This window comes from Sinocyclocheilus grahami, unplaced genomic scaffold (assembly GCF_001515645.1).
Source record: "Sinocyclocheilus grahami isolate Dianchi unplaced genomic scaffold, SAMN03320097.WGS_v1.1 scaffold259.1, whole genome shotgun sequence".
Taxonomy (NCBI): domain Eukaryota; kingdom Metazoa; phylum Chordata; class Actinopteri; order Cypriniformes; family Cyprinidae; genus Sinocyclocheilus; species Sinocyclocheilus grahami.
In genome coordinates, this window is record NW_015505438.1 from 2,128,166 (window position 1) to 2,141,664 (window position 13,499).

The 13,499-nt window shown below is 37.3% G+C and overlaps 1 protein-coding gene across 3 annotated transcripts in view; it reads right to left on the reverse strand.

Annotated features, from left to right (window-relative positions):
• LOC107599002 (centrosome-associated protein 350) overlaps positions 1-13,499 on the reverse strand; it is a 43,126-nt gene that overhangs the window by 8,829 nt on the left and 20,798 nt on the right. For 2 of the 3 annotated variants that reach the window (XM_016290487.1, XM_016290486.1), the window contains 18 exons: positions 12,783-12,907; positions 11,329-12,221; positions 10,397-10,547; positions 10,045-10,190; positions 9,639-9,810; positions 8,269-8,513; positions 7,971-8,140; positions 7,767-7,877; positions 7,156-7,296; positions 6,250-6,383; positions 5,742-5,849; positions 5,476-5,639; positions 5,179-5,381; positions 4,782-4,969; positions 4,081-4,168; positions 3,795-3,938; positions 3,513-3,670; positions 1,622-1,744 (listed from right to left, as the gene is read on the reverse strand). In XM_016290487.1, the coding sequence (XP_016145973.1) occupies positions 1,622-1,744; positions 3,513-3,670; positions 3,795-3,938; positions 4,081-4,168; positions 4,782-4,969; positions 5,179-5,381; positions 5,476-5,639; positions 5,742-5,849; positions 6,250-6,383; positions 7,156-7,296; positions 7,767-7,877; positions 7,971-8,140; positions 8,269-8,513; positions 9,639-9,810; positions 10,045-10,190; positions 10,397-10,547; positions 11,329-12,221; positions 12,783-12,907 (3,464 nt within the window). The remainder of the gene's footprint in view (positions 1-1,621; positions 1,745-3,512; positions 3,671-3,794; positions 3,939-4,080; positions 4,169-4,781; positions 4,970-5,178; positions 5,382-5,475; positions 5,640-5,741; positions 5,850-6,249; positions 6,384-7,155; positions 7,297-7,766; positions 7,878-7,970; positions 8,141-8,268; positions 8,514-9,638; positions 9,811-10,044; positions 10,191-10,396; positions 10,548-11,328; positions 12,222-12,782; positions 12,908-13,499) is intronic. The other variant, XM_016290488.1, reaches the window with a different exon arrangement.

The window sequence follows — 13,499 nt, forward strand, 5'->3', positions numbered from 1 at the left end:
TATATATATATATATATATAATATATACTGTAAATAAGGCTTTGGCAATACAAACGTATAGATTTTAGACAAGATAAAGTACATTAAAGTGAAATTTGAAGAATTAGAATTTCACAAGCTGTACTGAATATTTCAAGCATATTTATCAGTTTAGCAAGCTGTGCCAGGTAAAAACTTGTGCTTCACTGAAGGCAGGTCATTATTTTTTCAGAAAAAAGACCTCCATGTATCATGACTTTGGTCTGCTAGATCAAACCCGCCTGGCTTTTTCATTGAGGTTTAAGATAATTAAAAACATATTAGAGAAAAACAGATGGCTTTATCTAAAAGCAATCGTCTTGCTTCGTGAATACAGCGGCCATCTTCATCTAACCATAAATTGTATTATGTTGCCTCAGTCATATATACTCATTAGCTCATCGCGGGGTACACTTATTTAATCAGGGGCTGGAGTTAAGATTTACTGTGGCCATTGGGCAGATGAAGAAGTCCTAAACTAGCATTATTCAGAAGCATACAATATATCAGTCTGCCCGGCCTGTCTGAAAAGAGATATTCCTCCCGGTCTCCACTCACCACGATACAAAGTTCAAGAACTGATTTAAGGGAGACGCTTTGTGTGTGGTGCATGGTTGAAGCTCACGAAAGTTGTTGGGGTTGTATTTCACCACAAATCAGAAAAAAAAGTATATACTTTTTATAGTATATAAAAGTATATTTAAGATGATTTACATTGTGATTTTCATGACAATTAAGTTACTAAATAATTCAACCCCCCTTATTTCTGTAATGCAAATAATATAAATTTAAATAAATGTTAATATTAAATATTTTTATATTACATTAATGAGAGTATAATGACCATAAAATATAAATGAAACATTACAACATTAAAATGAAAAAGAAATCATGTAAAAAATATTTTGTTGCATTACAGGAATGAACATTTAGAGGTATTCATTTTCTTGTATAATTTGATGGTCACTTTACAATTTCTTGTAAAGTTGATGGTCATAAAAGGTCAAAATAGACTTTTATTTTTCCCCCTTGAATTTAATGTAAAATGTAGACATGTTTTCATAAGATTCACCATAAATAAATTACATTTACATATTAATAGAAAACAGACTAGCAACAAGGCAAAGACTGGATTTGACAGGATCACACCACAGAGACAAAAGACGTAAGACCCAGAAATCACTCATTTAACCCACCATGATTTAAACAAGTCTAATCTTTGGCTTTGAGATTGAGGGTAATTCTTTTCAAAACATTTGCCTGTATTTGATCAGCAAATAAAGGCTCAAAAACCAATCACAACGGATCAATAATTTTTTGGTAAATAATTTAATCATTAGAAATAAAAATAATCTTCCCCAGTCAGATAAATAACTACGCTTAATATCAAACTAGCTTTAGCCAAAGAATCAGCTTATTTTAGAATGGTGTAGCCAGTTCATTTTCATCCATCTATTCATCACTGCATTCCTCTTTCGGTTTTTATCCCCACCAACCCAGCTGTGGTAGTGGATGAACAAAAGCATGCTCCATGGGAAATAGGTGCTGAGAGAGGGGAGGAGGGAGGGACGAGAAGAGAGAGGAGGATTGTGGGTAACTGTACCTGACCAACTGGCTGTAGATAAAGAGCTGGAATTTGGGGTGGAGTTTTGGGAGACAGACAGACAGAGAGGCCCAGTGATGAGCCGTAAAGACAGAGAAGAAATAATGAACAGGAGAACAGTGTCTAAGGAAGAAAGAGAGGAGAGGACAGTAAAAAAAAAATCAAGAAGAACAGTGTTGGAGAGAATTAAATAATAAAAGAGTAGAGAGAGAGAGAGACATAAGAAACACAGATATGGAGACAGAAAGAGAGATTGAGTGTAAACATGTGTATCCTTATTTTTCTCTAGCTACTGTGCAACAAACACATCAACCAGTTATTGACTTTTAGCGTTTAACTACATGCTGCAAATCCTTAACAAGCCACTACCTTTGAGTGTCATTCTTACAAACAAGTCAAAAAAAAAAGTTTACGAGTAGATGAAAGATGAAGATGAAAGGTCTTGGTAATTACAAGCTTTTCTGAAAAAGTGGCCTGGAAACATTTATCTGCCCCAAACAGCAGTCTGGAGAGTCTCACAAAATTATCAGAAACACCTGTGTCTTCCCAAAATAAAAATAATATTTAGGACTGTTAAGATTTTTTGGACTGACACAAAGTTCAATTCTAAGTACCTTAAGTGAACAAAAAAGTAGTAGTATTTTATTTTAAATGCAATAATAAAAAATAAAAAAATGTAAACAGAATTATTCATAAGTATGTTTGTTATGAACACCTGTGAATATACATAATGGTAGTATGAATTAATTTATGCTGATTTCAAATTTTTTTTATTTTTTTTAACAACTGTTTATGCTGTAGATCTATGACCCAGACATTTCTTTGTGAAATTACCAAGTTGTTTCTCTATGCAGGCATGTCAAGTGAGTTATTCTGCTAATTTTGCTGTGATAAGAGGGTAAATACATTAATATATTAAATGAACTAAATAAAGGGAAGACGACAACGCAAATCACAATTATCTTTGCTTTTAAAAAAAGAGCTGCCTAAACTGGATTACAAATCACTTCGAATGAGACACAGGATAAAGTGATTATAGTACTGAATAAATACAGCTGGAAGTTATACAAAAGAGATCATCATGCTATTAGTGACAGCTAGAAAGTGAGCAGAAGTGTGTGAACGGAGCTACAGTCGCAACACAGCATGTGATTAGTTGAATCAGACAAGCGTGAAATCCCCTTCCCTCTGTGTACAAATTTTATTCTTAGGACATAAATATTTGTGTCAGTGCTATGAAAAGTTTCTGACCAATGGGACGACCCTCACCAGTTGTCAAGATATGATTGTAAACAAGAACCTGTTGTCAAGGATTGAGTGGCTGAATATGGGAGAATGAGATTACACACAATATACAAAGCATTTAGAAAACATGTGGAGGTCATGAAACGCATTAGAGAAACCTCATGACCTGCAGCTTGTTTCAGAAATCTCACTGGCAGAATGTACATCCTGTTTACTAGTGGCATAAGGAAGCTGTTCTTCTATTTTAGATGTGAAAGATTCCTCCTTTCATAAAGGGAGAGGGGTGTTTTCCTACACAGAGCACACTTATGTTCAAACCAAACACTGTGCACACAGAAATAAATAATAAGAAATAAACACTTTAAAATGTTTCATGGTCAGCAAGCTGTAGACAAACCTCGAAGAAATGAATACATGTTATTCGTAGCATTAGCTAGTCAAATAAGAAATCGCTCCTGAGTACATTAAACATTCATTGTTTGTTTGGCCTTCTTGAAAGAGGTTTGCAGGACATAACATATGCATAAGGTCATTAAAGTTTGGTTAACATAATCAAACGACTTTACAAACCAATGCATTATTTGAGAGGACAGAAGAAGGAAAAGATGGAAGGCTAGAAAATAAACATGCATGAGGGTTTATTTACTTTTCGTCCATGTGAGACCGCATCTTTTTCAGTTTCTGCATGATGCTACTGGTTTCACTGCCCGACACAGACATGGGGGAGGGGCTACGGGTCTCTGCATCTGTCACAATCACGCTGGGCGGAGCAGACTCCTCCGCCACACCTGAAACGGGTGATTCCTGCAGATGTTTCATTAAAAAAAAAGTGCGATATGTTCAATTCACTACATATAGAGTACTTACAAGATACAAAAAAGCTTTTATTTAGGAAGATTAAGAAACCACAATCTTTCAGAGGACTGACCAGCTTTGTGTCGGCGCTTTTGAGCCGCTCTTTGAGTTTGAGTGTTGTGTGCCTCATTCTTTCAATCTCCTCCTGCTGTTTGAGGAGCAGCTGTCTCTCCCTCCTCGCTGCTTTATTGGCCTCCTGCAGTCGTTTGATCTCTGCCTGGGGATAAACAACACAGCAACAGTTTAGCCTTTAAACATGACAACACTTAAGTAATTCAATTATGACTATTTAATTTATAATACATTCATTTGCAAGTGTAGCTTAGAGATCATCTCATAAATCCACATATGAATGTCACCTGTTCCTGTTTTAGCTTCAGTATCAGGCCTCTCTGTTTCTTACGAAGGGGTGGCATCCTATCATCCTCTCCTTTATCTCGGAGACGCCTAGTGGAGAAGAAAGGAGATGAGGAGCATGTCACTACAGTTCAACAATTTTAATCAAGCCGATCACGCTACTGCCTTTAAATGTATGGGGTTCTATTTCAATCATTTCAGTTATGAGACGTACATCACGGTTCAAAAGTTTGGGGACAGATTTTTTTTAATTCAATTAAATTGATCAAATATAAAATTGAATTGATCAAAAGTAACAGTAAAATCCTTTAACAAAAGATTTATAATTTTAAATAAATGCTGTTCTTTTGAATCCTGAAAAAAAATACTATGGTTTAGAAAGCACAAATAATTTTAACATTGACAATAATAAATATTTATTGAGCACCAAATCAACATATTAGAATGATTTCTAAAAAATCTGAATAAACTACATTTAAAAATATAATAAGACTATTATTAATTGTAATAATGTTAGAATATTACTGTTTTTAATGTATTTTTGATTAAATAATTGGAGCCTTCATGAACAGGACACTTCTTTCAAAAACATAAAAAAATACATTACTGATGCTTTTGAACAGTTGTGTATATATATATATATATTTATTAAGAAAGCAAATATGGTCCATTTTGATTTCATGTTAATGAATGTTTGTCCTGCCTCTTCTGGTGTTCCAGCCACGCCAGTTCAGCCTTGGTCTTTTCTCGGAGGGCCTTCTGACGCAGACGCAGCAGAGAACTCTGATGTTGAGCGCGAACTTCCTCCTCCTTCATGTACTGACTCACCAAATCCATGGTGAACTTTGAGAAGCTGTCCTGACCACTTGAGAAGGGCATGCTGCCATCCTGCTGTGTATAACGTGATATGGTTGCAGGGGAAAAACAAGAGCTGAGTCACTTATCCATCCCATACAAAGAGCTTCTTATCAACACACCAGGAAAACACAAACAAACTCCAACTATGACAACCAAATAGAACAAAACACAACAGGCTTGTTTGTACTGAACACAACTGGGGTCAGAGTTATGCTGCATGAGGAGAGCTGACAGGATGTCACCTTTGAGCTCGCTCTGGGGCTGGATCTGTCATGGCTGTGGTCGTCGTCAGTGTCGGGATGAGGACTGGGCCTCCTGTCCAGCGATTCGCGTCGGTGGGCCTCGGATGGTAAAAGAGAGCGGAACGATCTTTCCTCAATGTCATCCTCTGTCATAGAGTCATCAAACTTCACAGAGTACTCTGTGGCGATGGAGGCGCTGTCTGCTGATTGGAGGAATAGACAGGAAGTGGTCAAAACAGCTCACATTTCTCAGGACAGCCTATTTAAGTTGCTTGCCCCCAAAAATGTGAGCTTTACCTTTCTCTTCAAGTGGGCTTCGCACATTGTCCGAGCAAAGGGAGTCATCGGCAGTGGTGTGAGCCTGGTCCTCCACTGAACTACTGCTCCTGTCTTTTCCTGGTGTCTTCTCCTTTTGATCAGAATGAGGTGGACTCCGCTGGGTACTACTGCTTCCACCACCACTTAAATACAGAGAGATCAGCATTTACACACTATGTTCTATAAAACCATTCATTTGTGCTGTAAAAGAAAAATTGGCTAAAATGAAAAGTACATGGCGTTACCTGATGGTGGGTCTTCTGGAAGGGATGGACTCTGACAGGCTGTCTGGTGGAGTCTCGACCTCTGATGGACTCTTACGTCTCTCAGGAGACAGCTCACTCATCCAGCTACTGGAGAAGATCCAAAACAGCATCATTACTGATGTATAGATCATGGTCACTAACATGACAAATTTGAAAAAATCTTCCACATTAGAAAATGGAAAATGAAAACATGGTTAAAAGGACAGTTCATCCAAAAATGAAAATACCATTATGATTTACTCATCTCCATGTTGTTCCAAATCCCCTGCCGTGGCTCTCATTTCTCATCTGCACTTTTGCATATTCAAACTTTCACATAAGATCCAATGTTTGGAACAACACGAAATAATGATAGATTTTCATTTCCCAATGAATTATTCCTTTAATGCAGAACATTATCTGGCTTTTATGCTTAAGTGAAGCGTAAGCATGGTTCAGGAAGAAAAATCAGAATAGTGAATGGCCATGTCTGAGGTGAGTGAGTTACCTGTCAGTGTGGGGGTGTGGCTGCTGCGGTTTCAAACCGCGTTTGTGCTGTTTCTGTTGATCATACAGGGTCATAATAGAGGGGCCAGGAACACTTAACGCTCCTGCAATCTGTGAACGAGCCAGCTCAGTCATCTATAGGAAGAGAGAGAGAGTCAAATACACTTTTAATTCTTCAAGCTGACTTTAATGAAAGAGCCACAGTGCCTTGAGGGAGGATACTTTACACTCTGAGAAGATAAGCATGTAATCTTGTTTCTAAACTTTTGGGGGTTTTGTAGCATACAATTAAATACCCAAGAGTTTGTGTATTAGATATTTAGTGGGACTGAGAATCTTTAGACATTTCATCATTTATTTTCATCGAGTGAGTCAAGATTGAATTACAAAAATTAGTCCAAATACTGTAAAAAGACTCTACATACAAGCCATATTGTCAACTGTGATCCACCAATAGAAATAAATGAATGGAATTTCTATCTAGTATTATTTATATACTATTAAGAGAATTTATAAATATTTTGAATTAACTTTAAGCTTATATATATATATATATAATATATATATATATATATAAAAGCTGACAATTTTTGTTTTGTGCCTGTTTTTTTTTATGTATTTATTATTCTTTTTTTTTTTACTGTTTAGGTTTTCGTTCAGCTTTTATTTCCAGTTAACTTAATTTCTAATTGTCTAAAGTTTTTCATTTTATACTTGTATTTTATTTTGCCTTTATTTCAATTAACAAAATAGTTTTTAATATGTTTAGCTTATTTAATAATAACCCTTCTATCTGTTCTGTCCAGTTTATGCTTCTTAAAAATCATAATTATTGGTAATTATATTTAGAAATAAAATGAGATTTTCAGTGACTCAATCCAGAATTATTTGGGGGAAAAAAGCTCACCTCTTTAATGTGTTGTGCCGTTTCAGCTGTGTGGCGTGCAGCCTCAGCCTGCTGGTTTATCATTTTGTTTGTGGCCTCATGCAAACCTCCTAAAGCCTGCCGTTGAGACTGGAGTAAACCCTCTTGCAGCTCTGCATGGGCCTTGAATCCAACACGAGTATCCATTTATTAAAAACATGCAAATCATTTAACTAAAGCTGCCATTTTTAACTTGGTCTGAATCAGATTTTGATTTCATCATCCTTCCCTCGTAGATCAGGGGTGGTCAATATCAGTTCTGGAGAGTTTTGCTCCAACCTTGACAAAAACCAACCTACCTTGTAGCTTTTTATTAACCCTTAAACACTGATTAGCTTGTTCAGGTATGTTTGATTAGGGTTTGAGCAAAACTCTGCAGGCTCTCCATGACCAAAGTTGGCCACCCCTGTTGTAGATCTATTTATACATGTAAACTTGTTCAGTACTGTTAAAAAAATATATACATACCAGAATACCAGTATACCAGAGCGCACCTATCATACAAACAGCTTTCAAATGAAACCAACAAACTAAACTGACATGAAATGTCCTCAACAAAAGATCCTAAACTATTAACAAATTGGTGCAAATACCTGTGCAGCTTTCTGTCTGCTTTCTTCCAGTTGCCGTTGTGTTTCGAGGGCTTCTTGCTCTGCCTTCATTCTTAGTAAGTACAGTTCACGCTCATGCCTCTGTTGCTGAGACTGCAAAAGACGTGGGTTAAAGGTCATCCTCAAATACATGGCCACATGACCACAGTAGGTCAGATAATCACTTTAGCAGGTCCATAACTTCACCTTGAGAATCTGAGCAAGCGAGACAGTTTCCTGCTGAGCGAGAGACACGCCTCTCACTCGCTCCACATCACCGAGCTGTCGCACTGACTCTTCCACTGCATCCAGGTAACTGAGCTCAGCAGACAGGCGCTGCTGGAGGACCCCAGGAGCAAACTGGAGCTCTGCTGAACCTGGGGACACATAGAAGAGCAAGTAAACCAATTCCATTCCTGAACTGAAATTCTTTTTCCATCACAGCAGACTTCTTTAGAATTGCAGTTGCTTACAAGTTAGACAAAAATCTAGACAGTCAGTTTACCTGCAGTCTTGTGCTCTGTTCTTCCTGGGCTTTGAGTATGGGGTGAGGGGTTGGATTTAGCCCTGGCAGCTGATGAGGGGGAACTGGGCAGAGTTGCGTGAGGGGAACCCGACCCCTGGGCAGACCCTCTGATTGGGATACTGTCACCTGGAGACAACCGGGAAGAACCAGAGCTGGCGGGAGAACCTGCGGCAGGAGTTGTATGAGCACTTCGGGGAGATTTATTTCCCTCAGAGCCAAAATGACTAATGAAACAAAACAGGGAAATAAAAATAATTAAGAATAATAAGAATAAATATTAACAATATTAGTAGTAGTAGTTGGGGTCAATAAGCTAGTTTTGGGGAAAAAAAAAAGTTTATTATTAATATTATTGAGAATAATGATAACAACATTATTTTAAAAAGCAATACATTTGAATAGCTGTATTTATTTGATTTTGTATTGATACATTTGTGTTATTGTTATATTTGTTTTAATAAACAAACCAACTTCACATGGATTATTTAACAACATTTTCTAATTGAAAATTAATCTAAAGGGTAAACTTTTTAAGCTAAAAATACTAATAAGATTAAAAAAATGATACACGCTAACAGGTTGAGCTGAATGGTGCACACCACTCTACTGTGACCACCAAAACTTCCAATAGTCCAGTATCTCTTAACAATAAGGTATTTGTGCTACTGTAGCTGGAAATAATGTCCAAGAAGTGCGCCGATGATGGGAGTATCCCTTAAACTTATGTTAATGCAGTTAAAACTCTCTGTTGCTGTATAAACCCATCCAGAGACCACATCTCTGGAAGATACAGCTGAAAACACAGGTAGGCATGAGGGGAATCTGACTCGCAGGCTTCAACAAATGCCACAGGGAGGCTCGAATGTCACACTAGGGGGAAATATCTCATTGGCAATGAGCCTGACCTGCAGCACAGCTAACCTACTGAACAAAAGAACCAGTGTGAACGTGCATGTTGCCTCCCGTCTCGCTTTCTGAAAAACTACAGCAGGCTGAACACTTATACCCTCCACCTGACATATAGCAGAACTAATATTGACATTGGCTCCCCTCTGGGTTCTAATAATTATGATAAACAGGAACAGCATGGATATTATGTTCTGTGGAAAGATATTTCCATTCTGTGCTCAAAATGTCCGAGTTCATGTCCGGTGACATGCAGACTAGCAGAATGGCAATGAAAGATGACTGTACTAGTGAATAAAAATCAAAGCTATCTTCAACTATGCCAACGTTAAAAATGCAATGAAGATAAATGCGAGAGACTGTTCAGATGCTTTTATTAGACCTACCATTGCTTCAAGGTTTACATTTTATCAGTGTGAGTTAATGTGTTTACCAGGCCTCACCTATGGATGGAGTGGACTGAGACACCCCCCAGTGTGCTGTCTGTGTCCACGCTTCTGTGAGAGCTGCGACTGGATGCTTTCTCTGAGCCGCTCTTCTTAAAACCCTCAGCAGGGAGATCAGAGATTGCAGATGATGTGTTTCTTTGTCCCTCCAGCAAGCTCCTTTCTGAAGCTGTAGGTATGTACACAGATGAAATTAGGAATGCAATCATGATACAAAAATGTCAGTGTTCACAACCAACATAAGTGAAATTCAGTCAGTATTGCTGATTCTACAAATATACTGGTGTTTATGTACCAGTACTTCTGAATTATCCCTATAGGAATGTACACGGAGCACAGAAATGGATTTCACACTGTACTAGACTCAAGATCACATGATGTGGACCTCTATAACATATCTGACCTCTCTTGCTGCTTGAGCTGGCTGAGTGTGGAGAGGAGAGGGGTGTAAGAGCTGGTGAATGTTGAGATCGCTCCCCAGCTCTGTTACTGTATGCAGATCTAACACTTAGCACCTCATCTGGAGGACTGAACCGACCGTGGCCATTACTGTGGAGAGAAGGCATCAGAGTTTATCAGTATGTATATGATTCTACATGGAGCACGTGAAATCTGAAGGATGTATGATTATAGAGCAACACTGCCCTCTTCAGGCTGAATACTAGACATTGTGTTTACTTCATTTTTTCCAATTATAAAAATTTTTTAATATAAAAGGTAGTGATCTATTGAGCATTAAAACTATTTTGTTTTACCTGAGCCCATTGGGACTTCTCTTGGATGCTGATTGGCTACTGGCGCGAGAGGAAACAAAGTCTTCCTCGTAGACCATTCCATCCAATGAGCTAGCACCAGACAGAGCAGAGCGGAGAGCCGGAGAACTCTTACCACCCCTTTCTTCAAATGCTACAAAAACAAATATGTTCAATGAAAATGTAAACTTCTGTTCAAAAGTTTGGGGTCAGTAAAATTAGTTTTTTTTTAAATAAATTAATATTTTTAAGTATTAAGATAATCAAAAGTGGCAGTAGAGATATGTATAATGTTACAAAAGTTTTCTATTTCAAATTTTAAAAAATCCCACAACAATATTAAGAAGCAATGATACTAAGATATTTTCAACATTGATAATGAAAACTGATTCTTGTAAATCAAAACAGCATATTACAATTATTTCTGAAGGATCATTTGAAAGTGAAGACTGGAGTGATGGCAGCTTTAAATTCAGCTTTACCATCTCAAGATTATATATATATATATATATATGTATATTAAAGCAGAATGCAGTAAAAAAAAATCCAATAATATTGCACAATATTACTTAATTTTTCATTAAATAAATGCTGTTTTATAAAAAAAAGTATCATATACATAAAGTGATAGTCTTGTACACATCAGTTAGAATGAGCTGAATAATAAACACATTTAAGCTGTTTCTAGCAAAAAACAAAAAAACTACTATTTATATAGTTTTAAATAAAACAATTTTCTAAATTATTCTTTAGAAAATATTAATATTATTTGTATGTTTTTATATATTGTTCAAATTTTAAAGTTGTCTAATATTATACTTAAACATTTAAATATTATAGTTTTGACAAAATATGTATAGAAAAATCCTTGTTTGGCACTGCTATAGTACACAAAGTTAAACAACACAGGTCAAATAAGTTTTTGAAGTTCTCACCTTTGCTGTAGCTCATGTTCTTTGTGAATATATTGATAACACTGTGTGGGCTTCCCTTGGCCAGTTCTTCCCATGGTCCACTGTTTCCTCCTTGTACCATATTTGACACATTAAAGGGCAGGTGCTTCTCTGCCTCTTTCTGAAAGCGTGAAATTGGGTTCAAACTGTCTCCATTCAGATGTGCACTGTATCCTGTGGTTCCCAGTCTTGATTTGGGCAGCTCTTGCAGGTCTTCGTCAGATATACTGCCCTCACTCAGCAGAGGACCCTCACTGATAGAACCTCCGCTGGAGTCCAGCTCAACTTCCTGAACAAAGGGCTTTGGAGGAGAAGGGGTCTTGCGTTTGTTTCTAGAGTTGAGGCCAGAAGGTGCAAGTGTTTGTTTGTTCCCAGTCTCCATTCTCTCCCTAAAGCTGTGCAGGTTGCCCACACCTGGAAGGGCCTGATCATAGGTGCTATGACCCGCAGCAAGCAGTTTTTCAATCCTCTCAACCAGGTCATCAGAATCTGTCGGATTCTCTCTGACTGGCGGACTGACAGGTTTAGCCCAGCGGTCATCATTAGGGATTAAAAGACCCGTGCCTGTATCCCTGGCACAACCGTAGTTTATTCCGGCACCGGCTAGTTTACGTGCCTCGCTCTCAATACGGCTGGAGAGAGAGGCAGCTGTGGCCTTAAGAGCCTCAATACGACTCATTTTGCGGCCTGTGGTTGAGGGAAACACCGCATGTGCAGTTAGGGACTCTCTGTTAGGTAGTGAAGGTTCTGGATCAAGTTCTAACAGCTGAGAGAAGATATGGCCAGAAGGAGGTGCTAGGGAGCTGCTGACCCTCAGAGCAGGACTACACTGGTCAGATTGAAGCCAGGGTGACCCTGCAAAACCCAAACCATTCCTACAGAAACAATACAAGACAACAGATTATTAAAGTACAATAATGACAAAAAAAAGACTGCTACACAAAAACATTACTTAACATAAAAAAACGTATAGTAAATATTTTAAATTGAGTCACATATGGCATACATTTTGTAATCTCACCAAAATAATTAATTAGGAGATTCAGAAGTCAGTTTTAATCCATTTTTAGGAACACCCAGTGTTCACAAACTCAATACGCAGAAGACACCGCCAACTACATGCACTTAAAGGTGGCCATGGAAACCAAAACAGGCTAGCAACAAACACTTCTCGCTAAGCACTGAGCTGACGGATTAATCTGTTCTTACAGAACTACTTGAAATAAGAGCAGGTCATCTGTGTTAAGGGAATACAAATGACTTCCCATTTAGAGAAAGGAGATATTTAGTTAATCTTTTCAGTGCTTAGAACAGATAAATAACAACAAAAAAAAGGTAGCTCTTTGCTTACAGAAGCAGGGTTTTTTTAGCAGGAAAACCAAACATTACACTTATGATACAGATGATGTAATGGAATGGGACTCTTTGTGTTTTACCTGGAGAAAGGAGGCTGGAATTGCCCCGTAAGGGACAGATCACTGCTGGAGGTGGCACTTTGAGGTCGATCATGTCTTTTGTTTTCTTTATCAGACTCTCCAGATGGCTGGTATACTGTTCTCGGCTGCAATGTAACAACAAAAACACTTAAAATAGTGGTCGATCATTATGGATTTTGTCTAGACACCAGGGTGTCCAATAGTTAATATGATCATGATATTCAGTATATAATGTAGTTATATACGTTTTTTCTTTTTAAGACATCACTTATGCTCACCAAGGCTGCATTTATTCATTACAATACAAATACAGTTAAAATAGTAATATTGTAAAATATTGTAATTTAAATTAACTGTTTACTATTTTAATTTATTCCTGTGATGGTAAAGCTGAATTATCAGTTTTACAGTTTTCAGTGTCACATGATCCTATATGATACATTTATTATTACTAGTGGTCGATCGATATTGTTTTTTTGACAGCCGACTCCGATGCCGATATCTTGGAAAGCAGGGTGGCCGATGGCCGATATAAAGCCGATATCATTTGATTTATTTTAATATTTAAGAATTTGAAAATGGATTAAAAAATAAATGTGTAAAATAAACATACTTATATTTAAATGACAAAGTATTTTTCACAAATAAATAAATATTTAATAAAAATGTAATTAAAAAGGAAGTAAACACTGTAACCAACAGGGCACTCAGTATTCT